Raw genomic sequence first — 27,378 nt, forward strand, 5'->3', positions numbered from 1 at the left:
TTTCCCCACCGCGTGGGTGATTTACACGGGGTGGAGGACAAGCATCCTCCTCACTCGTCTTGGGGTTCCCGGCACGTTTTCCCCCCATCCCCGGGACGGGCAGGAGCGCTGCCGGGGACACCAGCCATCAGCTGGAGGGAAAAGAGGGAGGCATCATCGTGGGGACCTCGGGGGTGGCAAGGGGGACCCAGACCCCGACTCTCCCCCAGGGAACAAACCTGCTCCAGCTTTCCCTTTGCCTCCCGTGGGCTGCTCCCCCTCCCCGTGCTGCCTCGGCCGTGGGGAGGGGGGGGTTCGGTGCGCGTACCCCGGTATCCATGGTGATGGGAGGATGGGAGGCTGTCCCCCCGCCTCTCTCCCCCCACCCCCCCCCGCTTTTTCTCCGCTCCGCTGCAGCCGGAGAAGAGCTGCAACTGCCGCGGCAGCACCGGCACCGCGGTACCGGCACCGGGGCTCAGCCCCGGGCAGGGGGGGACCGGGGGAGGGACGGGGACAAACTACCCCCCCCCCCCTCCCCCGGCGGCAGACACCCCCCCTCCCCTTGCCCACATGCCGGCGATGCAGCCCCCGGATACGGGCTGGGATGGCGGAGGTGAGTACCGAGACCTGATTTATTTTATTTTACCCCCCCAAAAAAGGTGTCCACCACCTCCAGCCCCCAGACCCTTCTTCCACCATCCCAGCCTTTTCCTGCGGCGCTTTCCCATGGCCAGGCAGGGAGGTGAGTGGCCCATCGCCCCCCCCCCCCCCCCTTCCCCCAGGCTGGTCCCCCCCATCCCCTCGTCACCGCGTCCGAGATGTCAGCGCCGAACGGAGGACACCTCCATCCATCCAGAGCCAACCCGGGTGCTCGGGCAGCCCCTTATTTCCCTTTCCTCGCCTTCCACCTCGCTTTTGAAACCCGCCTGTGACTCCTCATCACTCGGACACCCACCTCCCGCTAATACTGCAGCCCAAAGAGACAAAGTCCAGCAAAGTTTCGGGCTTAATATCACCAGTTTTGGGCAATCTCTTTCATCTTGGCTATCGCTTCTGCTAACGAAGCCGGTTTGCGCGGGTGCATCTGATGCCAACCAGCCGGAGCATCTTGCCCCAGCAGCCCTGATGTTTCCTTTGCCTCTCCGAGAGGCTCCTTCTCCCGTGCCGCTGCTGCAAAACCCCTTTCCGTGCCTTTCTGAAGCCCCACTGGAAACACCTTGGCCGAATCCTGCGCCCAGGGAAAGGGTAGAGCATCCGGGCAGAACCTCCCTGGCGTGCCGGAGCCGCAGGGAAGCCGGTGGTCCTGGCATCTGGGAAAAGCATCTTGGCTGGCGAGCTGAGCACCGGCAGCGGCACGGGGATGAGGGGATGACAGAGCCGCCCACCATGCAGCGGCTTTGCAGTGCTTTCGCAGAGCGGGGCTGACCTGCGGGCGGGTGAAAGCTGAGCCGTAAAGCAAAAATTTGCCTTTTTTTCCTGCCTTAAAACTGCAGCCGGGAGTCAGTCCCGTCACCGCAGCAGGCAGCCCGGCATCCTCCTGCGTCCCTGCTTGCGTCAAGCTGGGGGACACCCGAGGGTGGGTGCTGCGCAGACCTGCTCCCCCCCCCCCCGTTAAATCCGTAGCGACAAAATGCCACCCCAACCCCTCCATCAGAAGCTCTCAGGGTCCCAGATAATAATAATAATTATGTCTAATTATCGCTTTATATGTAAGGGGAGGGCAGGGTCTGCTCTGCCCCAGCCCGTCTCCCTCGGGTCCTGCAGCTTTGCTGGGGAGAAGAAGGTTTTAGGGGATCTCAAAGCGCAAGGAGAAGCGGCAGCAGACACCCCGGGAGCAGGGATGCTCCCAGGCCGGTCATGCCGTGGACCACATGGACACTGCTCCCACACAGCCGGTGTCGGGACATGGATTTCTCTTCCTTGCATCATGCCTTAAAAAAAAAATCTCGTGAGAACATGATGTCTTCTGGGCAGCTTTAATTCCTCATTAGAATAATGGTATAAAATAATAATGATATAAAATAATAATGATATAAAATAATAATGATATAAAATAATAATTCAGCCGAGGTGCTGCGGTACTTTGGGTTGCGTCACCCAACAAGGAGGAGACTTGTTGGGGTACTGAGATGATCCCAGGAGGACACGTCCCAGCCAGGCACTGGTATAAATATGAAAACCCACCTCTGAGGGCGTTAAGAAAGGAAGGGAATAATCACTTTATCCTCTTCCAGCTTCATTTTCCTGCCTTCCCTTCCCCAGGCCCTCCCAACAGCAGCTGGCCCAACTCCACCACAAGCGAGAGCCACCTCCTGAGGGAGAACTACACCTTCTCGGCATACTACCAGCACTCCTCCCCTGTGGCCGCCATGTTCATCCTGGCCTACACCTTTATCTTCCTCATGTGCATGATCGGCAACATCCTGGTGTGCTTCATCGTGGTGAAGAACCGCCAGATGCGGACTGTCACCAACATGTTCATCCTCAACCTGGCCATCAGCGACCTGCTGGTGGGCATCTTCTGCATGCCCACGACCTTGGTGGACAACCTCATCACGGGTGAGTGGGGCAGAGGAGGGAGGGAAATTGGTGGGTAACATCACCCACCTTCTGCCCCCCGCACATTAGGCCGCCTCCCAAATCTTCTGCCCATGGGTGCTTTTTTTTGCTGAGGATAAGGAGGGCAGGTGGTGGCCACTCAACCACATCTGATGAAAGGTATAATTTCATTTAGACCTACTATTTTAGGAAGAAAAGTCTTTTTTTTTTTTAGGTTTTGGATATTTTTTGGCAAAATAACTATGACCTTAACACTGCATTTACATATTTATTTAAAGTTCAGCTGTTCTCCACCAAGCAGCACTGAAAAAAAAACCTCTTCTTGCATCGATCTTCTCCCCGCACTGGCTCAGCTCTGCCTATTGACCTTTCCAAAGATAAAAGGCGACATTGGCGTGGTTGGCGGAGTTTAGCCGAAACAGTAGCCGGGGTATGGGGCAGAGTCCGTATTTATTTATTATGGGGTGTGATTTATTTATTGCCGATGCTTTAGCAAGGGTCAAGAAACAAGGCGAAAGCCCTTACGATCAAGGATCCCAAGGTCGGTCCCCATGATAACAGCTAGAGCCCTATGCAAGGGTAGGAGAAATGACAACCATCATATTCCTTGAGTTTCTGAGAAGTGTAAAAAGCATCTTTTTTACCAATTTTGTGGGTTTTCTCCAAGCATCTGTACTGCTTAAGGCCATATCTGTATGAGCCAAAAAGCGCAGACCCCCCTTAGGAGCAGGATTTAGCATCCACCAGCAACGATATGGGGGATGGGGAAATCTAGAGGGAGCTGCTGATGGACCCAGCTGAGCCAAAGGCACCTACAACCTCCGTGGTGTCCCCTCACAGGTTGGCCCTTTGACAACGCCATGTGCAAAATGAGTGGCCTGGTGCAGGGCATGTCCGTCTCCGCCTCTGTTTTCACACTGGTGGCCATCGCCGTGGAGAGGTAAGTTGGCATGGGGGACAGGGGGTTGGAGCTCCTTTCAGCATATTTGGGTGTCCTGTGCAGTTTTCCATCATGGGAAGTCTCCCAGGAGGATCACGAGCGTGACGCATCTCTCCAGGAGGGCCACAAAGCTGTCCATGGGGCATCCTAGCAAGGTGTCCTTCCCCACCTGGGGCTGAAAACACTAAAGCTGGAGAGATCCCAACCTATCTCTGCCACCAAAAGCCATATGTAAAGAGCAATCCATCTTACCCTCCCTTCCAACTCCCGGGTCTTGACCGCCCTCCTTCCCCAGCAACATCCACCAGGTGCCCAAAGCCACTGCCATTTGCCCTCCTGCAGGTTTCGCTGCATTGTCCACCCCTTCCGCCAGAAGCTGACGCTGAAGAAAGCACTGGTGACCATCGCCATCATCTGGGTGCTGGCCCTGCTCATCATGTGTCCCGCTGCCATCACCTTGACAGTCACCAGGGAGGAGCACCACTTCATGGTGGACACCTACAACAACTCCTACCCCCTCTATTCCTGCTGGGAGGCCTGGCCTGAGACGGGGATGAGGAAGATCTACACCACTGTCCTCTTCTCCCACATCTACGTGGCTCCCCTTGCCCTCATCGTTGTCATGTACGCCCGCATCGCCTTCAAGCTCTTCAAGTCAGCAGCACCTGACAGCGGCCAAGGGGAGCCGGAGGGTAGGAGGGTCTCCCGAAGGAAGGCCAAGGTCATCAACATGCTCATCATTGTCGCCCTCTTCTTCACCCTCTCCTGGTTGCCCCTCTGGACACTGATGCTGCTGACGGACTACGGGCGGCTGAGCGAAGGCCAGCTCCGCCTGGTCACTGTCTACGTCTTCCCTTTTGCCCACTGGTTGGCCTTCTTCAACAGCAGCGCCAACCCCATCATCTACGGCTACTTCAACGAGAACTTCCGACGGGGCTTCCAGGAGGCCTTCAGGGCCCCCTTCTGCTCACCCCACCGCCATCGCCATCGCCATCACCATCACGGGCCCTACACCCCCAGGAGCCAGGGCTGCGGCATCCTCTTCGGTGCCCGCAACCGTGTCTTTGCCCAGGCGCAGGCCAGCGACTCACCACCTGCCTCCGAGTCGGGGCCGTTGGCGCCGCGCCGCACTGGTGTCCCCGCGTGGGATGGTTGAGCAGCCACAGCCACCGGGCATCTCTGGACCAAGGGCTTGCAGGGTGGGGAATGGGGATTCGCCACATCGTGGGCCATCAGTCACTGAAATAAAGGTGTGTCCTGCTGACGCCATGTTCCTGCCTTGGCTCCTCCACTTCCCCCAGCAGCGCCGTCCTGGATGAGGGGCAGAGTGGGGCCACCAGCTGAGCCTCCAGGCACCATGGACACATGTGCCCTGCCAGCACCCGCTTCATCCAGCCCTGGCCGCATGTGGCCATGGAGCATAGGGAGTGGGGAGCAGTGGGGAAGAACCTGTGCAAACGGGATGTCCCATGCCATACTTGGCCACGCCAAGGAGAACCATGCAGCCCTTTGCTGGACCGTACCACGCTGCGCTTGACCATGCCACACCACGCTATTGTGGCCATGCTGGGCCATGCCAAACCATACTGCTGTGGCCATGCTGTGCTGCACTATGCCACACCATGCTGCTGTGGCCATGCTGGACCGCACCATGCTGTGCTGGACCAAGCCATGCTGTGCTGGACCATGCCATACCATACTGCTGTGGCCACACTGGACCACACCACGCTGTGCTGGACCAAGCCATGCTGTGCAGGACCATGCCACACCATGCTGCTGTGGCCATGCTGGGCTAGACCAAGGCATGCCATGCTAGACCATGCAACGCCACGTTGCTATGGCCATGCTGGACCATGCCGTGTTGTGCTGGAGCAATCCATACCATACTGCCATGACCATGCTAGACTACATCATGCTGTGCTGGACCATGCCACACCACGCTGCTGTGGCCACGCTGGACCACACCATGCTGTGCTAGACCAAGCCATGCTGTGCTGGCCATGCTGCACCATGCTGTGTTGTGCTGGACCAAACCATACCATACTGCTGTGGCCACGCCAGGCCACACCGTGCTGTGCTGGAGCAATCCATACCATACTGCCATGACCATGCTAGACCACATCATGCTGTGCAGGACCCTGCACATCATGCTGCTGTGGCCATGCTGGACCACACCATGCTGGACCACACCATGCTGGACCATACCACACCACGCTGCTGTGGCCATGCTGGACCACACCATGCTGGACCATACCAGACCACGCTGCTGTGGCCATGCTGGACCAAGCCACCCCACGCCACGCTGTGCCGGGCTACCCAACACCGTGCTGAGTCGCCCGCCCCGGGCCACGCGGCCGCGCGCGCGCCGCACGCCCCACCCCCCCCCCCCGCCACGCAGGGCGCGCGCCCGGCCGCGTGGCGCGGGGCGGGGCCGGAGGAGCGAGTTCGGCGCCTGCGCAGTGCCCGCCCTGTCGGCCGTGGGGGTGGAGGGGGCGGGGCGGGACTTGCCGCGCCGCGCCTGCGCAGTGTGTCAGCCGGCGTGCTGCGCGCGGCAGGATGGCCGGCTACAGCGTGGAGGAGCGCGCCGCGCCTCACAGCCTGGAGTACCGGCTCTTCTTCAGTGAGTGCCTGCCGCCTTCCTCCTCCTCCTCCTCTTCCTCCTCGTTCCCCTCATCCTCCTGGCCCGGGGGTTAGCGGGCTGAGCTCCTCTGGGGGAGCCCCCCGCCGCCTGAGGTGCCCCCCCACTCCCCCCTCACCTGAGGCGTCCCCTCAGGCAGGGCCTGGCGAGGTGTCCCCTCAGGCCAGGCCTGACTCCCCCACCCGCTTTGCCTTGCAGAGGACGCCGCCGGGCGCTACATCTCCCCCTTCCACGATATCCCCATCTACGCGGACGCCGGCAAGGTAAGAGGGGGTGAAGGGCCGGCTGCCTTGTTGGGGGGGGGGGGGGGGGCAAGGACCACCAAGGCAGGTGGCTGGTGTGGCCTTGTTGGCTTGGGGCCGGTGACAGCTGGAGCTCTGCGCCCCCGGGGGTGAGTATTTTGTCAGTGCTCCTCGGGGAGTGCGGTCCTTCAGGCCTGAAATACCTGAGGGATGCTCCTACTTCTGTGCGCTGCTTCTCGGCGGCAACACTTAACAGAAGCATCGCCAGATCTCGCAAAGAACGGGTGCCCTATTCTCGTAGTCTCGGTCCCGGGTGGAGCAACAAAGAAGAGAATGAATGATCTCATTCTCATATTTGTGTCTGAGATATGAGTGATTATCTTGAACCTCCCCATGAGGTCACATAAAAGCCTTTTGGGTTAAAAGAAGCAATTTTCTATTTAACTAAATACCTACATCCACTCCTGTGGAGTTATGTGCTCGTGCTGCATGGTATTTCAGGCTTGAGTTTTGAAGGCAGTAAGGCCACTTTATGCCTGCAGTGTAATCAGCCGCTGAACAGAAGGCAAGGATGTTAAATTCTCGCTGTAGCAGTGCCTGGGGACCTCTTGCCTCACCGAAAGTGCAGCTGGGGAATCTGCCACATGCAGTGATGCAGGACTTTTACATCCTTCTGGCAGCCAGCAGTTAGTCAAACTAGGTTGTTCTAAATCACTGTCTAAAACACCCCAGCTCTAGGAAACCAAAATGGCTGTGCTTCAGTTTTCACTGAATGCTTTTTCAGTGGTAACTCAGGCTCTCTATGACTGTGTGCCTTACCTTTGTAGCTCATTATTTTAACACGTACTAAAAAGCTATGCAGCTTGAGAAACATAGTGGATGAACTGTTTTAATGGGTGTGATAAAGAGAGGTGTAATTTGGAGGTAGGGGGTGGTTATGGGAAAGGAAAAGAGCATGCAGAATTGGGAGATGAACCTCTAAAAAAGTATCTGATTGAGCTTTGAGGTCCAGGTGCTGTCAGAACATTCTCTGGGAAGTGTGAGGTGGCTTTTGCCTGCTCAGAAGGGAACAGATGGATTGTAATCATCAAGGACAATGGTGAAGCAGTTTCTGTGGCTGACTGGGAAAGCAGTTTTCAAAAGCAGGTGTCTGAAAGGTAACTTGGGCAAGGAAAATCTAGATAATACTCTGCTTTGCAGTCACAGAGCAAGGGAGGAAAGAGCAGGAGAGTGAGTACAGGGGTGAGGAGGGTTTCCATGGGCTGGTAATAATTAACAAGGGAAACTGGACTACTGGTGTGCCTTCAGGCACTTAGTGCTGCTTGCCAACATCTCTGTGCCAAGTCATTAAGAGAAGCAAGTATCACTGAACGTCGCAGTTCCTGAGGTTACACAATAGTGCTGATCACATTAGACCTCTTTCTGTTGCTGGAGTGCCTCTCTGCAGAGATTTTACTCGTTACTTAGCAGGTTCATTACCAGCTACAGTAGGGAGCCCAACTTGGAGCAAAAGGTTTTCTTGATCTGTCTGGGCTCCTTGATCTTTATCCTTAGACTTCTAAGACACTGAGAGGATTGCAGGGTGGTTTTTTTTCAGTCTAGGGCTTGGACATGCTGACCTTATCTGTACCTGTGTGTCTTGGCGTTGTGAAGGAATGACCTTGGGCTACTCATTGGGTGTCTTAGACCAAGGCAGGTCTGTCAGTAGGACTCTGGGAAACCTACAAGGCTAACAAAGATGCACCCCCGAGTGGTCTTTCCTCGCCCATAAAGCCATAAGCACCCTGCCTAGCCAATTGCCTTGTTCTTTTCCTCAAGTTACTTAAAAGTAAAAATAATATAGACCTTTTTACTTTAAAATTGCAAATGAGCAGTGACCCCCTGCAATTAAGGGGTTGTAATAAATTTCTGTTAGGGAGCGGTGCAGGAAAAGCCAATGATGTAGCAGCACTCATTGCACAATAGCAGTCTAATTATGGTGCAATACAGGTGCGAGGGATTTCCCAATGCTAATACTGCTTAACCTGGGGATTAGAAACCTTGTTGATGCTAGGGAACAAGGTTTGACTTCTTTGTTAAAAGCCATAATCTCTTCAAACAGCGAATGTTAAGGTTCAGGCATGGAAAAGCTTGTTTTCTTGAAGAGGAGACTCTGGCATTGAACTCTGAAGAGCCCTCTCAGCCCAGCTGGAGTTAACAAGAGATGTTTTCAAGTGTCACCTGTAAACTAGATACTGCAAGATGCAGTTCTGCTTTTGTCCCCCACATGCTTATCCTTGCACCATGCCGCTAACACGGTCTGCTTTTATAGGAGTGTTGGCTTGGAGAGGGGGAGCTTGAGCATCTTTCCCTACTTCAGGATGGACTGAAATATTTGGGAGTGATGTTCTTGGTCACTCAGGATAGTATGTAGTTACCCGGGCTATTAAATAGATGGCTTACTCCTGTAAGCCTTGTCTCTTCTAAATTGCCAGGGTGGCTCTCGCTGTAGCATTAAGGGCTTTGTATTTAATAAGTATGCCTAAAACCTCGTTTTTGCTACATCCAGGATAGTTTGTGTGCAACTGTCTTCAATTCATTTAAACCTACTGTTCTGTAACCTAGGAAGGTGATGGAGATGTTTTTAGGTGGCAACTGATGGAGAACTCATGGGTAACCTCAATCTAGCTTTTGCCGGTGTCTTTCATGGGATTTAGGTTTGAGTGATGACATAAGACTGACTGGAGTACAGGACTTCTAACTGTATCAAAACTGGCATTGTAAAAAAAAAAAAAAAAAAAAAAAAAGTTATGTCTTTCATATGAACTGGCTGGTTTTCATACTTATTTGTATGTGTTCCCTAGTTTAAAGTGTGATCTTGAGATTCCTTCCCATTCACTGATATTTTGCTTTCTTCAGAATGTGTTCAACATGGTTGTGGAAGTACCTCGATGGACAAATGCTAAAATGGAGGTAACTACATTACAGTTCCTAGCTTAAGCGCTTGAACTGACTAGTCTATTGATTTTTGGCTTTGCTGATTCTCTCCTCACCTCCACATCCTGAATCAGAGTGACCCAACATTGGTGGCTCCATAACGAGCAAGAAAATAATTCAGCCTTGATAAATAAGACCTTTCAAAACCTGCCATACTGCAGGCATCACGTCAAGGAAGCTCTCTAGATGTAATTCTAACTTCTCGTGTAAATACTTGCTTAATAGTAGAGGCCTAATATGAGACTGGCAGAGGTTGGAATAACTTAGCATTCTTCTGTGGCCTCTAATTAAAGCAGCATCTTATGGCTATCAACCCCATGTGCTTCTGACGTTTATAAGTCTGCTGAAAGCTGTATCCCAGGAGATGGCAATGCAACAGGAAATAAAATTGTCCAAAATCTGCTGTTGGCTTCAGGGTCAGCTCCTGGTCTCTTGGCTTGTCCATTAGCAGTCAGCTTCGTTTAAAAAAAAAAAAAATCACTTGGGTTTTCTTCGAGTGCAAAGTAGAGAAATTTATGTAACTTTTCTTTCAGATTGCAACAAAGGATCCCTTAAACCCAATTAAGCAAGACGTGAAGAAAGGAAAACTGCGCTACGTAGCGAACGTGTTTCCCCATAAGGGTTATATCTGGAATTACGGTGCTATCCCACAGGTATTGTAACTTGTCTCAGTGGCTCATACTTTCTGGAAGGGAGGAGGGAGGATGCCTGTCCGTGTTTCTGACCACCACCAAATTAATGAGCAAGGTCATCTGAGAGTCTGGTCTGGAACAGCGCATTTGCAGCTCCATGTGTTATCTTGCTAGTGAAGAGAACCTGTCAAGAAAGCAGGCATGCTTTTAAGTAGAAATCTCAAGAGGTGGGCTTGTAGCTACTGCTGTAAACAAGCTGTTGGAAAAACTGAGGATGAGCAGCTGCTGTTAGTGAAGTACCTGCTGTGTCACTCCTCTCCTTGGCCACTCAGCCCTTCACTTGGACAGTAGCTGGCAGGTCCTTGCCTTTTGGATAAGGAAGCTGTCACTACACAAGGACGATGAAGGTTCATAGTGGGCACCTGGCAATGCCATGCCCTCAGATCCTGCCTGGTGAAGCATAAAGAGCTAAAGCTGTAAGCTAATGGTACAGGATCTCGGTGTACAGCCCCTAGGCTGAATCTTTACTGAAGATTCTTGTTGCCGTGAATTAGCAGAATTTTTTAGACTTTGGATGTGGACAATGAAAAATCTAAGAAAGACATTCAGCGGTTCAGAGACTGTGAGAGGCAGATGTCTGCAGCTGTACAGATACTTTCTCTGAAACAGCTGGCAGGGGGGGACAGACAGATGGTGACGCCCGGACATGTGCTCTTAACTAGCTGGTGACTGCCAGATAAAGAGGACCTTTGAGCAAGGCTGTTTGCCTCTGTTCTCTAAGGTTTGAGCTTCCTTTAGAGGAATAAATCGTCAGTGGTAGTTCACAGAGAAACACACTGAATTTTCTAATTCTAGTCTTGATAGCAATGCGTGTCGAGTGTTTTCTCCAAATGTCTTCTATGGTTTCCGGGTGGTGAACTCAAAATAGCTGGTACTTGGACGCAAAATCAAAAATACCTTCCTGAAGATAACAAATGGGCAGCGTCTGTCCTTCTGGGCAAAATGATGTGGCTTTCAAGTGGAATCCAATGGGATTTTGCAATCCCAACAGAAAAATAGGAAAGGGAAGATGTTCCCATCTCTAATGGGACACAGTGGGGGTGGTCTAGGTGTTGCATCTCAAGAAAGACAAGGGCCAAAGACAATCTAGTGGGGAGCAACAGAGACATTTGCGCCTCTAGAAACTATTCCCATATAAAGAGAGAATGAATGCTTTTGTCTGAAACGGAATGGATGGAGGCAAGTCTTCAAATGCATGAAATGTTGCTGCAAAGTGAGAATAGATGGTGACTGAAGTTGTTTTCTGTCTCTGTTGAGGGTAGGACAAATAATGGCCTTAACCTGGCAATCTTCTCCTCCAGTTCGTACCCCAGGGAAAACCTTTCTTGTGGCCGGAATGGCAAAGCACCAGGATGGGTGGCCCGGCAATGATTTAGCTAGCGCTGGCCTTGCTTTGGATGGGGGGATGAGCTAAGCATCTCAAGGTCTCTTAAAATCACAAAAGGGTTGGAAGTTTTACAGGATAAAACACTGGCTTGTGAAAGAATAACTTCTAGGTCCTTCATGGAGAGTTTCTCTTTGAATTCTGAATACGTGTGCAGCTCCTCTCAAGCTATGTAGGCTTCCAGAGCTACTTTGGAGCTGTAACTGCTGGAAAGGGGTGTTCTCCCATATTAGCCTATAGTGGTTTCTTGGCTTAAGGTGGCATTTTGAAGTTGAATTGCTTTCTACTTGGATGGATTCTGGAGCCGGTTTCTTTGTATGGAATTACAGCTTTTGGAGCTTTCACTCAGTCATGTGTTAGTAGACCAAAGAAATGTATGTGTCAAGGGTAAGGGAGTGAACTTAATGCTTTCTTGTAGCGAAGTGGGATAGTGATTGTTAAGAGTCCTTCAGTACTACCCAGGTTATGGTAAATCTTCCTAAATGCTCTGGATGCATCATGAGGTCTTGACTATACTAGTCGTGTCCTGGCATGCAGAGATTTGGGAAGAGAGTTCCTTCTTTTTATATCTCAACAACCTTAGAGGTAGGTGCTCCTTATGATGCAAGTGAGCATGATGTCCTTTCGTTCCTGATCAGAAGCGTGTGTTTTAAGCAGCTATTATTTTTGGAGGCATTGCTCAAATGCCTTCTGGAGTGCCATTTTCCAGCTTACACTTACCGCTTCAGGTGACACGCGCTAGGACACTGGGTAGCATAGGGTACAGCACTCGGCATCCTTGTCACTGCTCTAGTGTAACAGCGTGTTTTTAATTGTTTAATTAAAAGGAAACAATACACCCTGTCTGTCTTCCATCTCTATTGGACTGCTATCTGGAGTTCAGGAAACTTCTGTTAAGAAATGAATAGGGAGAGGAACAGGCAGGCAGCCAAATCAATGAGTGTTCTTTATAGATGTGAACTTCACCTTTATGCAGCTGTGGAATGGAGGAGGAAGTCTGGAATGTTGTTGAAAAAGGTTTGTCAGTGGGAGGGAGCAGTTTACCCTTGGCAAGATAAGACCTTTTAACTTGGATTCAAACTGCATTTGCAAGCCCTGTGAAATAGTAGCCCGATTACTAGACCTGAAAGCAAGGGTGAAGTGGGCCATCATCTGTATCTTCGAGGCAATTGCAGGCCTGAAATAAACCTGCTTTTGGTTTCCTCTTGAAACCTGAGAGGTCTTACTCCTATGTGTGGGGTTTTTTTTCAGACTTGGGAAGACCCAGGTCACAAAGATGAAAATACTGGCTGCTGCGGAGATAACGATCCAATTGATGTGTGTGAAATTGGAAGCAAGGTAATGCATTCTAAAGGGTAACTGTCTTTTGAAACATGTAATTAATGTCTCTGAAGTCAATTATTCAGAGACATTATTCAGTTCCTACCTTCGCTACCTTAAGAATGGGATGTTTCCCTCTGCTGCCCCTGAAGATTGTTGATGAGTTCTTACAGCGCGAGCCTGGTGAGCCAGGGCTCATGAACCACTGATAAACAACAGCTAATTTTGTGGTACCCGACTGCCTGCTGAACTCTCACAGCTTGCACCGTCTCCTGTTGTGCATTCCTTGAGTGTAGCGCTACAGACAACAAGGTCTTTGTCCTTGCAGGTCTGCTCTCGAGGAGAAGTCATCAAAGTGAAGGTGCTGGGTACTCTGGCACTGATTGATGAGGGAGAGACAGACTGGAAGATAATTGCTATCAATGTTGAAGACCCCGAAGCAGGCAACTATAATGGTAGGTAACAGGAGGGAGGAGCAGGCTTAGTACTTCCCTTTCTGTGTTCACAGCCTGCAGGAAACTTTCGAGTTAGGACATGGGCTTACTCCTTCTATGCCACAGTATTCATCGGATGTGATACTGGAAGAACAGCAGAATAGGATGTTATCAATCCTGTAGCAAACAGCAGTAAAATATTTTATCCCAAATTCAGTCCTCTGCACAGCCTGGCATCTCGAAGAAGAGGGTTGGCTGTACAGCCTGTCCTCTGAGTGGGGGGAAAGGGGGTTGTCCAGTAAGTTTCTAACCAAAGCTGTTTAAATGTGTTGTGCTCTAGGCAATCCTGCTTTAGCAGGGGAGTTGGACTAAATGATCTCTAGAGGTCCCTTCCAACTCTGAAAATTCCGTGTCTGTGCTCTTGGGGATGGACACAGTATATCAGGATATACTGTAAAGATGAAACACTAACTTCCCTCTGCAGCTATCCACTCAGTGTCTTGACTGTAACCTGTCTGAAATGTTGCTAAGGCTACTCGAGGAGGGGCCAAAAGAGGGGCAGCTCAGAAGAGCGGGATGGTAACAAAGTAACTTCTGTGACTAGATCTGGCTAACAAACCTTTTCTCCATGGCTAGATATCAGTGATGTCCGAAGGATGAAACCTGGATACTTGGAAGCTACAGTGGACTGGTTCAGAAGGTACAAAGTACCTGATGGAAAGCCAGAAAACCAGTTTGCTTTTAATGGCGAATTTAAAGACAAGGTAGGATTGCCTTTCCTTCATTACAGTGAGCGTGCAAAGGCATGCTGTCCAAAACCCAAGCTCAGGGTGCACGGAGACACGAATGAGTAGTCGCTGGGAAGAATGGGTTTTTACAGGGCAGCTGATAGCTGGCTTCATTCTTCCTGCTGTTTTTCCCGCTTACAGTTCTTCTTGTTTCCAGCCCGGTGCTTGCAGGGATGCTAGGAGAAAAAGCATAGGGTTGTCGCCCTGCTGCTGTTGGATATTGTCAGTTTTCCTTCTAGATGACATTCATGTGGGATCGCTTCAGGGCTGGGAGCGTCAGTGTCAGAACCAGGATGGAAAACGCCGTGTTTATTCGTTCCTGCTCTGGAACAAGGGGGTGCTTGACATCAGCCTTTGCCTCCCGTGCTGGCTGGCTTTGTTCTGCTGCAGCCTGTTGCAAGTTGACTACTCGCAAGTTAAAATGCTTCTTCCTTGAGGCGTAAAATGTTCCCTCACGCCCTTTTGAGTAAGGCCCTGCCTTGGCAGTGTTATTCCTCTGCCTCTTCTCTGGGTTGGGGCGGATAACTGAAGGAAAGGGTAAGGGGGGCTAAAATGGAAGTCACGCAGGAGTGGACTTGTCTCCTTCGGCTGTAGCATGGCCTCAAGTTGAGTGGGCTGGGACATCTCACTGCCCTTCAGGATGGGTGAAACTGGAATCAAGGCCAAGGCGGAAAATAGGGACAAAGAACCCCGCACGTGTTCCTGCAGTGTTTTATTTGGCTCTGTGTGGTCTCAAACCAGGATATTTATGGCTGGTGTTCATGCTAACAAAGAATTGTGTGTGCTTCCTTCTTCAGCTGACAGGTTAATGCTTGAGCATATATTACTTTTTTCAGGAAAAAAAAAATGGCGATATGCTTGGAAGCAGATTCATTTTTAAATAGCTGCAAAGCTAGATTAGGTGCATGTCTCTTCCTGTTGATCCACACAGGGGTTGAATGATTTGCCTGGAGTGGAAGAAAGCTTGCAGATAGGTTGGTATCAACTAGCTGCTGAAGACAAACTGAGTGGGAGGAGCAGCGGGGTGGAGGTGCTTTTATAATATAGCACTGGCCCGAGACTAGAATATCTGCGTTCTTTTGGCTTCAAGCTCGCTTGATGGCCTTGGCGTATCCTCCCATCTTGAAAGGAAAACAATTGATATTATAAAATCCCCGTTGTTCAGCTGTTGGGAGGCTGCTGTTGTTCCTAAAAGGCGGAGTAATGGAAGAGGTCTCTTTGAGTCCCTTCCGGAGTCAGAAACTGTCTAAAATCAGCCTATAAATATTGGCTTCTCGTTCCACGTAACCGATAGTCTGGAGAAAGTGGCCTAGTGCTTACAAATAACGTGATGTTTGTTCTCGTCTTCACCTTCAGGATTTTGCGGTGAATGTCATCAAAAGCACTCATGAACACTGGAAAGCTTTAATAGCGAAGAAAACTGACGGAGGGGAGATCAACTGGTAGGTTAATGCTTGTTGGTACTGTGTGCGTTCCTTTCCCCTAAAGAAATAACCCTGAAACTTCTCTTTCCTGCGTGGTGCCATGCTTTCTGTTAGCTGCTGGCTGCCTCTGCACGCCTTCCCCTTCAACTTGGCAACTGTAACAGTGATTCTTAATATTCCATTATTTAATACTCTTGGGGGAGAGAGACTTGGCTTTCACATTCTCACAAGCGACCTTTCCCTTCCAGCACAAATCTGACGGTGTCCGACAGCCCTTTCTGCTGCAGTCAAGAGTGTGCAAAAGCTACTGTGGATGCAGTAAGTACAAATCGGAGTGTCCTACCCCCAATGTCAGTGTCGGGCAAAACTATATCATTTGTGCGGTACTGTAAACTGTCCTCACTGTGTGAATAGCGCTTTGTGTGCTCAGAAATTTTTTGGATGCCTGAACACAGCACCTGTTTCTGGTTAAATAGGATGAATGTGGAGCAAGCCAGACATTCCTCCAGAGGCTTCTCCTTGCCCTTAGTCATCTGGGAGATGGAATCCAAAACAGAGTTTGCGTGAAGGGCTAAACTTCTGAACTGTAGCGTGGCCGTCAGCTGTTCAGAGAGTGTTTAAATATTCGGCCTTCCAAGAGCTTCGCAGCACAGGTCACCCTTTGAGAAGAGAAAGTCTAATTTCTGAGAGCCTTGCAGTCAAAGACCTTGCATCCTTTGCAGTGAAAAGCTTGGAGCTCCCAGCGTAGTAGCCCTACAGTTTCGGGAGTAAACTGCATCTCCCTAGGCTTGTGAAGCACTGCTGGTGGCAACTCGAAAGGGGTTAGAGGCATGGGACAGGAAAACCAAAACAGAAATACTGCCTCGGTGTATGGAAATGTGACTGCAAACCAGAGTCTTTCCATAGATGCCTGTCATCGTCTTGGTTTTAAAAGTGCACGTATGTTCTGGTGGTATCCAAATTACTTTGTAGGTCTATGAAAGCGTAACCCTCGCAGAGGATGTGTCACCAGCTAGGGACCCTTGTCTGCCTTTGGTTGCTAAACATCGGGTGAAAGCTCTTCAGAGAAGTTTTTCAAGAGTCCTTTTTACTTTTATTCCACCATCGCATTGTAGGTTTTAAAAAAAGCAGGCTGCCTGCAACCGTGTCAGTGCTGGAGCAGTCACTGCTTGTGGTGAGAAGCAGATGGCACTGCAGCCTGTGCTTAGAGCAGAGCACCTCTGGCATGTAGGACACGTACGGAATGTGGAGGCTGTGGGCATGACGGGACTCAGGCCGCACGTGAGCTCATTTATTCCTTCACGGCTGACCAGCGCTGCCTGCCGCGGACCAATTTACACCACTTAGATCTTAAACTGTGCTCAGTAAAGACTTGTGCGGCTCTAAATGATGTCTAGTGAGCTCCAGGCGTAAGGTCTACCTCCCTCAGCAGTTGCGATCTGCTAATACATTTCTTGTTGCAGGCGCCACCGTGTAAAGCTGCCAACCCGATCCCACCCGAAGGTAAGTCTCACAACCCACATCTATGTTCCAATGCAGAGTGGAGGCTTCCTCGAAGGAATTATTGATGGGAAAAAGAGGGTATTAACCCATAGCTAGGTATCTCCTCCAGCATGAGGAGATGCGAAGGACCTTGTTGGACCTTGTGTTAGTAATGCTGTTATATTCCTGAATCACTTCTGTCATCACCTTATTTCCTTTTTTGGGTGGGTGAGGTGGGTAAATGACTAGTAAGCAGGAGACCTGAGGTGCCATGGTTTGCTCCAGAAGAGATGTGGAGGACCTTTTAGGACCTTTTAGCAGGTCCTAAAAGAGCAGCACTGCAGAGGGCTGGAGGGTGGTGATAGCAGGAGAGGGGGTTTGGTTGCCCCAGAACAGGGGTTCCATCAGCATCCTCGGTGCAGGCAAGACGACGAAGGGAATCACTCCCTACCTGCACAGAGCAGAGGCGGAAATCGGTGGTGTGTTCAGTGCTTCGGTTGAACCCGCTGATCAGAGATCTGTCACTGAACAAGTGTCCGCTGCGAGCTGGTAATGAGCCTTTTGATGCCTCGGGACACGACTCTGTAAGAAAACCACAGCTGTGGGACAAATCTGCGCTCAGCTGTTGCGCAAAACCTGGACTTTGCTGTAGCAGGGACAAGACCTGAGGGCAAGCGTGAGCTAACAACGGTGTTGGAAGCCCAAGAGGGGCTCGGTTCTCGTTTTCAACCCCTTCGTGGATAATAAACCTGCGAAGAAATTGCTCTCTCCCGTGCAGGCGTGGGAGTTGGAGGCAACATGACTTTACCTCCCTGAGTCAGCTGAGCCGCAGGGAAGCTGAGCTGGCTCTGGCTTGCTGTCCTCACCTGAACTGAGTCATGCGGAGGCTGGGTGAGGGTGACTTCTTCAGGAAAACGCATACACGTCAACAGGGCTGTGCAGGAACCTGTTGGGTGTGTGGTGGCGTTGTTGACAGGAGCCGCAGTGCCACTTAATCAGTGAGTAGCTAACAGAGGACTGACACCCCCCCCTATTTATTTCGGTTTTTTTCTGCCCCTCACAGTTGACAAGTGGTTCTACTACCAGAAGAACTAAGGCCCGAGGATGGGTGGCGAGACAGCTGTGTCCTCCCCACCGAGGAGTCGCCACGTGCAGGAATAGAGCAGAAAAATAGCTTCAGCGTCGACAAGAGGACCTTGCCTGCAACTTTGCCGATTAGAATCGTGTATCTAGCAGTGACGTGTCTGCTGCGCCGGGGTCTCGTGGAGGCTAGAAGACATAATTTATAAAATCAAAACACCCTGCTTGTGCGTGGTCGTACTGTGTACTTTGTAAATCGCGACAGAAGATCGCTCACCTGGTACGTGTATGGATGCTAGAAATAAAAACTACTGAAACGGAGAGGGAGCCCCGCAGCCTTCCTTCCCCTGGAGCCCAGGGGTGAACAGCGGTCCTTAGAGGGGTCTGTGCTGGTGGTTCTGGGGAGGATTTATCGGGTAATGAACTCACTATCGTGACTTGGGACCGGTCGGGGGGCGGCCTCGAACCTGGCTCCTCCGGGGTTGAGCGCGGACCCGCCGGGGGGCGGCCTCGAACCCGGTTCCTCCCGGAGCGGGGCGGTGCCGGCGTGGCGTCAGACGCAGGGTTGACGTGAGGAGCCAGCGCGGCGAGGCGGAAGTGGGCGGGGCGTTGGAGGAGGGGGACAGCGACGCAATTTCCGGCGGGGAGCTGGCGGCTGCCGAGGAGGGGAGTCGGTGGCGCGGCGGCCCGGGGGCAGCCGGGGGTGAGCGGCGGCGGGCGGGCGGCCGGGCCCCGGTGGAGGAGGGAGGGGGACGGGGGGGGAACACACGAGCGTGGCGACGGGGGCCGGGAACGGGGCGGCGGCGGCGGGGGGTGACACGCAGGCAGGGCGGGGGCGGGGCGGGGGCTAGGCCGCACCGCCCGCCCTTGAGGCCGGGGCCGCCTCCCCGGGCCCCCCACCCCGGCCGGGAGGGAAGCGGGGGCTGCTCCCCGGTGGCAGCATCCAGTTGGGGAGTTGGCGGCGGGGGGGGGGCGGCAGGCGGCCGGCTTCCGTCGAGCACCTGATGCCTTTAACTCGGGTGGGTTTTGTTCCCGCAGGAGATTAATCTTCAGCGATGTCTTTCATCTTCGAATGGATCTACAACGGCTTCAGCAGCGTGCTGCAGTTCCTAGGTAATGCCACCTTACCTTCGCTCCGAACCGGCTCCCCTCGGGCTGCGGCATCTGCCCTTTGGGTCAGTTCGGCTCGCGCCACTTGCCAAAATCACTTCAAAAGAGACACGCTTTAACTGCCAACTTTTGAGTGTGCGATGGCTCTGACTAGTATAAAGTTTGGCAAAAAAGCTGCAAATCATTAAAGGCTTTTTTTTTTTTACACTTAGGGGGAGAAACTTTGAGAATATTTTTGGAGGTGTTTGGCTCCCACTTGATCTTTCTCTTGCCGTTGAGAAGGGCAAGAGCAGTTGGACTGTTGCCAAGGGCCCAGCAGACCTGCTGCCCAGCCAGGGAGAGAACCCCCCCCTCCTCCTCCTCCTCCTCCTCCTCCTCCTCCTTCTCCTCCTGGTATCCAAGATCACCAACTCCCCTTGTTTCTCACTGTTGCAGCTGGCTGGCTTGGTTGCTTCTCCTTAAATTATCACTTCCTACACCAAGCTGCCCACCATGGCCTGCCTGGGGGAGCTGCTGGCCGCTCACTAACATCCCCAGGGTGTCCGGGTTGAAGTTTTGTGGAGGTGGTGGCCAAAACATTGCCCAGTCTAGGGTGACCTGCACAGCTGGGCTGGCTGCCTCACCGCAGCGCGAGCAGCCCTTTCCTGAGGTGTGGGCGATGGCCAAGTGCCTCCTGCCAGAGTCATGAATTCCAGCGGAGATCCATGCTGGAGGACGGGGTGCTCTCTGTCCAGAACGTCTCAAGGGGGTAGGGAGGGATGAGAAGAAGTCCTGTTGGAAACCGAAGGGAACTTGCTTATGGCAGCTGCACAGCTGGAAGTGGAAGAAAATCAGTTTATCTAAAGAAAATGGTGTGTTGTTTCATGCTTTGCAATTTTTCTTCATCAACTTGCTGCTGCCTTTCATGAGCTTATTCAATTTTCACATTTAAATACCCCATTTGGGCAACAGATTGATCCATAACCCATTGTAAATAAGTAATACTGTGCTGCACATTTCTGCTGAGACATATCTGAGAAAAGAATACGTTATTCATAGAAATACGAGCTTAGAAAATGTCTTTTGTTGTAGATATTACCTTGCACTGTCTGGGTAAAAGCTATTTCAAGCTGTACGTTTTTTTTCCTGGCTGTTGTGTGTCCATGCCAGGTGGCAGTACAGCTCTGGGAGAGGGGTTGGTATATAAACAGTGTCAAGCGTCGTGGCGTCTCTGCTCTCATGCCAAGAGCAGCCTGCTGGAGTTTTTCTTGGTCGTTTGTTTTCCTTCCAGGTTTGTACAAGAAGTCTGGAAAACTTGTGTTCCTGGGCTTGGATAACGCAGGCAAAACCACTCTGCTGCACATGCTCAAAGACGACAGGCTGGGTCAGCATGTCCCGACACTACATCCCAGTAAGTCTGCCCACGACTGAGCCCCGCCTGCGTTGTGGTGTGGCTTTTCCTCTGGAATTTTGGGAGACAGGGTGTTGAAAGATGCCTCGGTGATAGCTCTGCGTTGGGGCGACAGGCTTTTAAGGGTCTTATAAACTGCACCTGAGGATGCAGTTGCACGTTGGTTGCCCGAGCCGAAGTGGATTTGCATTTTCCTCTCAAATATAAAATGGAGAGCCCGAGAGCTGGCGTGCTTCAATTAATACGACGTTTCTCTCTTGGGGAGGGAGCACGTTGATAATGAAAAGCGTGATAAATTGTAATAATTGCAGATTAATAAACATGTGCTTAAGTGGAGAGGCAGGAAAAATTCTTCTCTCCCACTCGTGATTTTATGAAACAACTCCATTTTGGTGGCTGAATTCTACAGGAAATTCAGGGAATTCCTGAATTCTACGGGTTATCTTACGTAAGGTGGGTGTGTGATGTTAAACAAGCGTCCCCAAGAAATTCTGTCCGTGACAGCTTCTTTATTTTCCTGTGACACAGCCTGTGTTTTTACTTTTCAGCATCAGAGGAGCTGACGATTGCTGGAATGACCTTTACGACTTTTGATCTAGGTGGACATGAGCAAGGTAAAAATGAAGTTGCTGAGTGCGAGACACCAGATGAGGTTGATTTTCTGATTTCTGTGATGTTCTTCAGCTGCCTTAAGAAAAATCTACCAAAAAGTGATGCTGAAAAGTGATAGCAACGAGCAGTACCTGATTATTTGTTGCCTGAAATGATTTATGGAGCTATATGTGGAAATAATCTCCTGGCTCTAGGGTACCAGTTGTTTCAGTGGTTCAGTACTTCTGCTTAATTCTGGCAGTTTGGAAAAAAAAAATAATGCTGCCAGTTCATGCTCTGCTGCCTGAAATATTTTTAGCCATGGAAGACTTGAATGTCATGGGCTTATTCTTTTGAATAATTGTTGAATTTTTGATTTTAGGCTTTCTAGAAGCTCTAAGAAAAGCTTTTCTGCCTTTAAATACACAAAAATATTGGAAGAAAGACACCCTGGCTGAAAAGGCAGCCTTGGTTACTTGCGAAAGCAGAGGGAGCGTGACTGGCTCTCCGAACTGCCTGGCTTGTGGCTTCAGCGTGTCCCTTCACCAGAGGGTCTTAAACTGCCTTGGGGAAATCCTAAAGAAGAGGGCGGCTCCTTTATGGGTGTAGTTTTCCCATTGCCTCACGTAGTGTTTTCACAGGGGCGGTGTTTGTCGTTTCTGCGTTGCAGCTCGCCGGGTTTGGAAGAACTACCTGCCAGCCATCAACGGCATCGTCTTCCTGGTGGACTGCGCAGATCACTCGCGTCTTATGGAATCCAAAGTTGAGCTTAATGTAAATTTCCTTCTGTTTTTCCTTCCCTAACACTTCTGGATAGCTAAATTATAAATAATGTTCTTCTTTTGGGGGCTGGAACTTGCGGACAGCACATTTTGAGAGTATCGTGCTTTGGATTTGCACTTCCAGTGCACCTTTTGCACCAGCCATGCAGCGTCCAAAGCGTGTGCTTATAGGAAGTTGCACATTACTTTATGCAGGGACCAGATCAGTACGGATTTATAAGTATACTGTCCCAGAGCGGAGAAGCCTGCAATAATGCATCCAGCTCTGGGGGTCCCAACATAAGAAGGACATGGACCTGTTGGAGCGAGACCAGAGGAGGCCACGAAGATGAGCAGAGGTGCTGGAGCACCTCTGCTGTGAGGACAGTCAGAGAGTTGGGGGTGCTCAGCCTGGAGAAGAGAAGGCTCCGGGGAGATCTTACAGCCCCTTCCAGTCCCTAAAGGGGCTCCAGGAAAGCTGGGGAGGGACTCTTGATCAGGGAGGGGAGTCATAGGACGAGGGGGAATGGTTTTAAACTGAGAGGGGAGATTTAGATTAAATATTAGGAAGAAATTTTTCACTCTGAGGGTGGTGAGCCCCTGGCACAGGTTGCCCCGAGAAGCTGTGGCTTCCCCATCCCTGGAGGTGTTCAAGGCCAGGTTAGACGGGGCTTGGAGCAACCTGGGCTGGTGGGAGGTGTCCCTGCCCAGGGCAGGAGGTTGGAACTAGATGATCTTCAAGGTCCTTTCCAACCCAAACCGTTCTGTGATCCTGTAAGCCTGAGTGCCCTTAACTGTGTGTCAACTGTGGGCTCTGGAGCAGCCTTTGAAGAATTTTTTTAACAGCCCGTGGTTTTAGATAGCACCTGCTTCTTCTGAGAATCCTTTCCACAGAGACTTCTCTTCTGCAGCACCAAAAAATAGCCCTTTGTTGGTCACAGAGCTGAAACAAAATGTTTTTCTTCAAATTATCACCATTTGCCCTGCCTCTGCTTAACCCCTCCGCCTTGCACGCAGGCCCTAATGACAGACGAAACAATATCCAACGTGCCAATCCTTATCTTGGGTAACAAAATCGACAGACCAGAGGCCATCAGCGAGGAGAAACTGCGGGAGATCTTTGGGCTCTACGGACAGACCACAGGAAAGGTAGGGAGGCATCCAAATTTTGGGTCGTCTGCAAGCAAGGGAGGGCTTGCGCCTTTCGTTGCGGGATGAGGCTCTGTCTAGAAGCTAATTGAGCTGATAACTGTGAATTTGTCCACGATATCGACCGAGCTGAATCTTTAATAATAATAATAATGACGATGACACCCTCAGGGGGGTTTTGAAACTGCCCAGATTGTGCCGAACGTGGTACCTCTGCAACAATTCGGGGAGTTAGGTGTCGAACTGGTGTTTTAACACGTCATCTGGCTCTTCTGGTTTCATTACTCTGAATTTCCGTCCGGTTACGCCTCGAATCATTTTTCCGAGTGTTTAAAAAAAAAACGGTACGGTGCGAGAGAATTGAGCAGCGGTGGTAGGGGAAAAAAAACCAAACCAAACCAAACCAAAACAACACTGCGAGGCTGCTCTTGGCGCTCGCCTACCCACGCAGTGACCGTTGCTCCCTGCGTCACGGCTACACCAGCCTGTGCCTCGAAAATGGTTCTCCCACAGCACTGCCTCCGGCAGTCCCGCGCCGTGCCGCCGAGAGCAGGGAAGGGGAAAAAACGGAGAGAGGGTGGAAAAAAAACTCCGGGAGTGGCTCGGAGGGCGGCAGGGATCCGCGGTTGTGACGTCCCTTTGGATTTCCGTAGGGAAACGTGCCACTGAAAGACCTGAACGCGCGGCCCATGGAGGTGTTCATGTGCAGCGTGCTGAAGAGGCAAGGCTACGGCGAAGGCTTCCGTTGGCTATCGCAGTATATTGACTGACCCCGGGGACGGACGTGAAGGGTTTTACTCCTCTGGACTGATCCTGCTGGCGGCTTCCCACGGACTTTTTCACGCAGGACGCGGGAGGCTTTCCAACCGCGGCCTGGCGCTCACCGAGAGACTCCTGGTTTTCGGCTGCCCCGGTGGCACAGTGGTGACACGGCTCTTTTCCGCGTGGTGGTGGGGGAAAAACGGCACCCTTCCGCACGCGGGCGCGAGTCGTCCCTTTCCCTTGGGTGACAGCGGGGGCTGGTGTGACCGGGGGAGTGACGCTCCGCACCACCGTGACGGCTGAAAAAGAGAGCGCGTCTCACCACTGTGGTTAATTGACTTCAAAGAGACAAAAAAAAAAAAAAAAAAAAGAGAAAAAGCAATTATATTTTTTAAAGAAAGTGTTAATGTAGACAGCGTCCCTTCTAACTTTTTAGTTTAACGTTCATCTTGTTTAGTCCAGAGTCTGGTTAGGGTTTTGTTTTGGGTTTGTTTTGTTTTGTTTTTTTTTTTTTTAAATATATTTAACAATATTTAGGTATTTCACAAGTTGCTGAACCAAGGTATCACAATATTAGCAGTCCTCAATAAACATAGCATTTGGGCTTAACGGAGCTGTAGAGGGGGGCCGTGCTGCGTCACGCTGACCGATGATGATGCTGTGGCGGAGGGGACACGGCTGCCGTCCCGGCTCCTTTTCTTTCGCGGGGATTTTGGGAGCGGAGCGCCTGCTGCTTCCACCCTCGGGACGAGGGGGGGCTGCCGGTGGGACGGGGGGTGTTCCCCCCACCACCTCCCACCACGGAGCCGTTTTGGGTGGTTGTGGCGCGCGCCGTTTGCATCTCACCAGGTTGTTAACCGTAGGCTAAACCCGTTTCTTTCTCTTTTTTTTTTGGATGAATGATTTATTATTATTTTTTCTTGTCTGAAGGTCCGTTCCTGTCCCGCACCCCTCAATAAAGACACGTCTCTCTCCGCCGAAGGGCTGGCGACCCTCACTCCAGCCGTTAGGACAACCCCCCGCCTTTCCCGGTGGCGGGAGAAGGGGGGGACATCGCGGTATCGCGGTGACCGACCCGTCCCGAGGGGGGGGGGGGGGGCGGGACACGACCGGGAGGCGGCGGGGACCGGAGCGGGCGACAGGGGGCGCTGCGGCGGGGCGGGCAGTAGCGCCGCCACGTCGTCCGCCCGCCGCCGCCAATGGGGAGGGCGCACGGCCGCGCCGCAGCCAATGGGCGAGAGGGGCGGGGCGGGGAGGGGCGCGGGGGGAGCGCGCAGCGGCGCGGGTCGGGGGCTGCGCTGCGCTGCATCGCGCCGCGCTGCATTGAGATGCATTGAGCTGCGCCGCGCTACGTTGAGATGCATTGAGCTGCATCGCGCTGCACCGCGCTGCGTTGCATGCGGCCCGCCCCGCCGCCGCCATGGCCTCCATGGAGGAGCAGGCCTGCTGCGTGGTCAGCGTCTCCGGCCCCCCCGACGGCCCCCAGACGGCCCCCAACCCCCAGAGCTGCAGCGGGGTGATCCTGAGCCGCCGGCCCGGGCTGGTGCTGTGCCACGGCGCCGTTTTCGCCCCCTTCCTGCGGGACGGCCCCGCCGCTTGGGCAAGGCCCCGACGCCTGCTGCCCGACGCCCTCCGGCCCGGCTTGCGCCTGCTCGTCCTCTGCCTCGACGCTGGCGGCTTGCGGCAGCAGGAGGCCCGGCTGCTGGCCCTGGTGCCCTGCGACCCCTTCCAGCAGGCGCTGGCGCGGGCCTTCGGCCAAGCAGAGCAATGGCACTTCGGCGGGGAGGCGGCGGCGGGGGACGACCGGCGGGCTCTGCACTGGTTCGCATGGCTGCGGGTACCCGGCCTCGACACCCCCGGGGGCGGCTGGACGGCCCGAGCGAGCGCTGGCTGCCTGCGGAAGGGCGAGGGGCTGGTGGCCTGTGGGTCCCCCTTCGGTGCTCTCTGCCCGGACCTCTTTCTCAACACCCTGAGCAGAGGGGTGGTGAGCAACCTGGCCGGCGAGGACAATGTCCTCGTGCTGACCGATGCACGCTGCCTGCCCGGCACCGAGGGCGGCGGCGCCTTCCTGCCCTCGCCCACCGGGCCACGCTTGGTGGCCGTCATCGCCGCCTCCTTCTGCTGGAAGGGCGCTGAGTGGGTCGGGCTCACCCTCCTCTGCTCCCTCGCCGCCATCCTGCGCAGCAGCGCCGACATCCTGGATGAAGCCGGGGTGGCCGTGCCGGCGGTGCCGGAGAGGGTGGCCGCTGTGCAGGCGGGGAGCGGCCAGGACCCCCTGGGCTGGGCGGCACTGGTGGAATGTGGGGCAGCGTGGGGCTCGGGGGTGCTGCTGGCCCCCCGCCTGCTCCTCACCTGCCGGCATGTGGTGGAGGCGGGTAACATGGTCCGCGTGACGCTGGCGCCCGGCCCTAGCCGGTGAGTGCAGCTGCGTGTCCCCCACCTTGTCCCCCACCCCGTGTCCCCCCTCTGCCGTGACATCTCATGTGCCGTGTCCTTAGGGCTGCCGCCGTCCTCAAGGGGCGTGTGATGTTTGCCACCGAGGAGACGTCCCCCTTTGACGTGGCAGTGGTGGAGCTGGAGGAGAGTGTACAGGGCTTCGTCCCCCTGCGCCTGGCGGACACCTTTCTCCAAGGTAGGCATCCAGGGGAACATGGGATGCTGGGGCGTCACCCCCTTGTACCCACCTCCCACCTCTCCCCACCCCAGGAGAGGAGGTGAGTGTAGTGGGCTTTGGCGCGCTGGGGCGGGCGTGTGGCCCTTCGGTGACGACGGGGGTCCTCTCGGCCGTGGTGGCGGTGGCCGGGCGCCCCGTCATGCTGCAGACCACCTGCGCCGTCCACGGGGGCTCCAGTGGTGGCCCCCTCATCTCATCCCGCAGCGGACGTCTCCTGGGTAAGCCAGGGCAGGGTGGGGGGGACCCCCACGAGTAGAAGGGGGGTCCCATGGGTGTCCCCTGACCAACCCTGGTGACACAGGCACTGCTCCTCTCCCCACTAGGGATCGTGGCCAGCAACACTCGGGACACCAGTGTGGGGTCCACCTACCCCCACCTCAACTTCTGCATCCCCATCACTGTCCTGCAGCCCCCCATCACACGCTACTGCCGCACCGGTGACCCCAACGCCTTTGCCGGACTAAACCACGCGGGCGAGGGGGTGCGGGCGGCATGGCGGCTCCAGCAGCAGCCAGGACCCCCCAGCAAGCTCTGACCCCACTCCTGGGGGTGGGGCTTACGCTGGGGGATGGAGCTGCCACATCCCCCTTTTGGCCCCGGCAGTGTCAGGACTGAGTGCCGGGACCTCATGGGGTCGGTGAAGGGTGGGCGTCCCGGGGTGGGGGGGATGCAACATGGTGCCTTTACCAGCTGCTAGTGCCCCCCCCCATATTGGGGGGAGTGGAGATTCTTTAGTTTTATTTTGTTTTCTCTCTGGAGCCTTAAATGCTGTGAGTTGAGGCCATGGTGTCCTGTGGTGCTGAGCGGCTGGGGTGGCAATTGGGTGATGGGTGGGTGACAAATGGGTGATGGGTGGGTGGCCAAGGCGGGGGGGCACCTCTTCCCTGCGTGCATGGGACATGGGTGGTGGGTGCCAGCCCCCTCCCTGGGCAGGAGGCTCTGTGGTCTCCCCCGGCAGACCTGGGAGGGGAGATGGGGGGGTCAGAGGTGGTTTGAGGATGCA

General features: G+C 53.3%; 4 protein-coding genes across 4 annotated transcripts; all 4 read left to right on the forward strand.

Moving 5' to 3' along the window:
- The first annotated feature begins 2,044 nt into the window (after positions 1 to 2,044).
- On the forward strand, positions 2,045 to 5,092 carry NPFFR1 (neuropeptide FF receptor 1). The gene is made up of 3 exons (XM_082486717.1): positions 2,045 to 2,538; positions 3,379 to 3,478; positions 3,821 to 5,092. The coding sequence occupies exons 1-3, from the start codon at positions 2,109 to 2,111 to the stop codon at positions 4,632 to 4,634; spliced, it is 1,344 nt and encodes a 447-aa protein (XP_082342843.1). The 5' UTR covers positions 2,045 to 2,108; the 3' UTR covers positions 4,635 to 5,092.
- A 929-nt stretch (positions 5,093 to 6,021) lies between these two features.
- PPA1 (inorganic pyrophosphatase 1) lies at positions 6,022 to 18,253 on the forward strand. Its single transcript, XM_082486769.1, has 11 exons — positions 6,022 to 6,098; positions 6,315 to 6,379; positions 9,257 to 9,310; positions 9,868 to 9,987; positions 12,662 to 12,748; positions 13,059 to 13,185; positions 13,801 to 13,928; positions 15,309 to 15,394; positions 15,625 to 15,694; positions 16,840 to 16,879; positions 17,922 to 18,253. Exons 1-11 carry the CDS (start codon positions 6,035 to 6,037, stop codon positions 17,951 to 17,953), a joined length of 873 nt encoding a protein of 290 aa, XP_082342895.1. The 5' UTR covers positions 6,022 to 6,034; the 3' UTR covers positions 17,954 to 18,253.
- A 314-nt stretch (positions 18,254 to 18,567) lies between these two features.
- SAR1A (secretion associated Ras related GTPase 1A) lies at positions 18,568 to 24,678 on the forward strand. Its single transcript, XM_082486484.1, has 7 exons — positions 18,568 to 18,641; positions 18,977 to 19,051; positions 20,319 to 20,438; positions 20,987 to 21,052; positions 21,700 to 21,803; positions 22,808 to 22,939; positions 23,593 to 24,678. Exons 2-7 carry the CDS (start codon positions 18,994 to 18,996, stop codon positions 23,707 to 23,709), a joined length of 597 nt encoding a protein of 198 aa, XP_082342610.1. The 5' UTR covers positions 18,568 to 18,641; positions 18,977 to 18,993; the 3' UTR covers positions 23,710 to 24,678.
- Positions 24,679 to 25,121: 443 nt separating this feature from the next.
- Positions 25,122 to 27,148, forward strand: TYSND1 (trypsin like peroxisomal matrix peptidase 1; the record flags this gene model as incomplete). The annotated part of the gene is made up of 4 exons (XM_082486066.1): positions 25,122 to 26,116; positions 26,200 to 26,333; positions 26,408 to 26,593; positions 26,699 to 27,148. The coding sequence occupies 4 exons, from the start codon at positions 25,122 to 25,124 to the stop codon at positions 26,908 to 26,910; spliced, it is 1,527 nt and encodes a 508-aa protein (XP_082342192.1). The 3' UTR covers positions 26,911 to 27,148.
- Positions 27,149 to 27,378: the final 230 nt, after the last annotated feature.

The sequence above is a fragment of the Vanellus vanellus genome (genome assembly GCF_965231255.1).
Source record: "Vanellus vanellus genome assembly, chromosome: 7".
Classification (NCBI taxonomy): Eukaryota; Metazoa; Chordata; class Aves; order Charadriiformes; family Charadriidae; genus Vanellus; species Vanellus vanellus.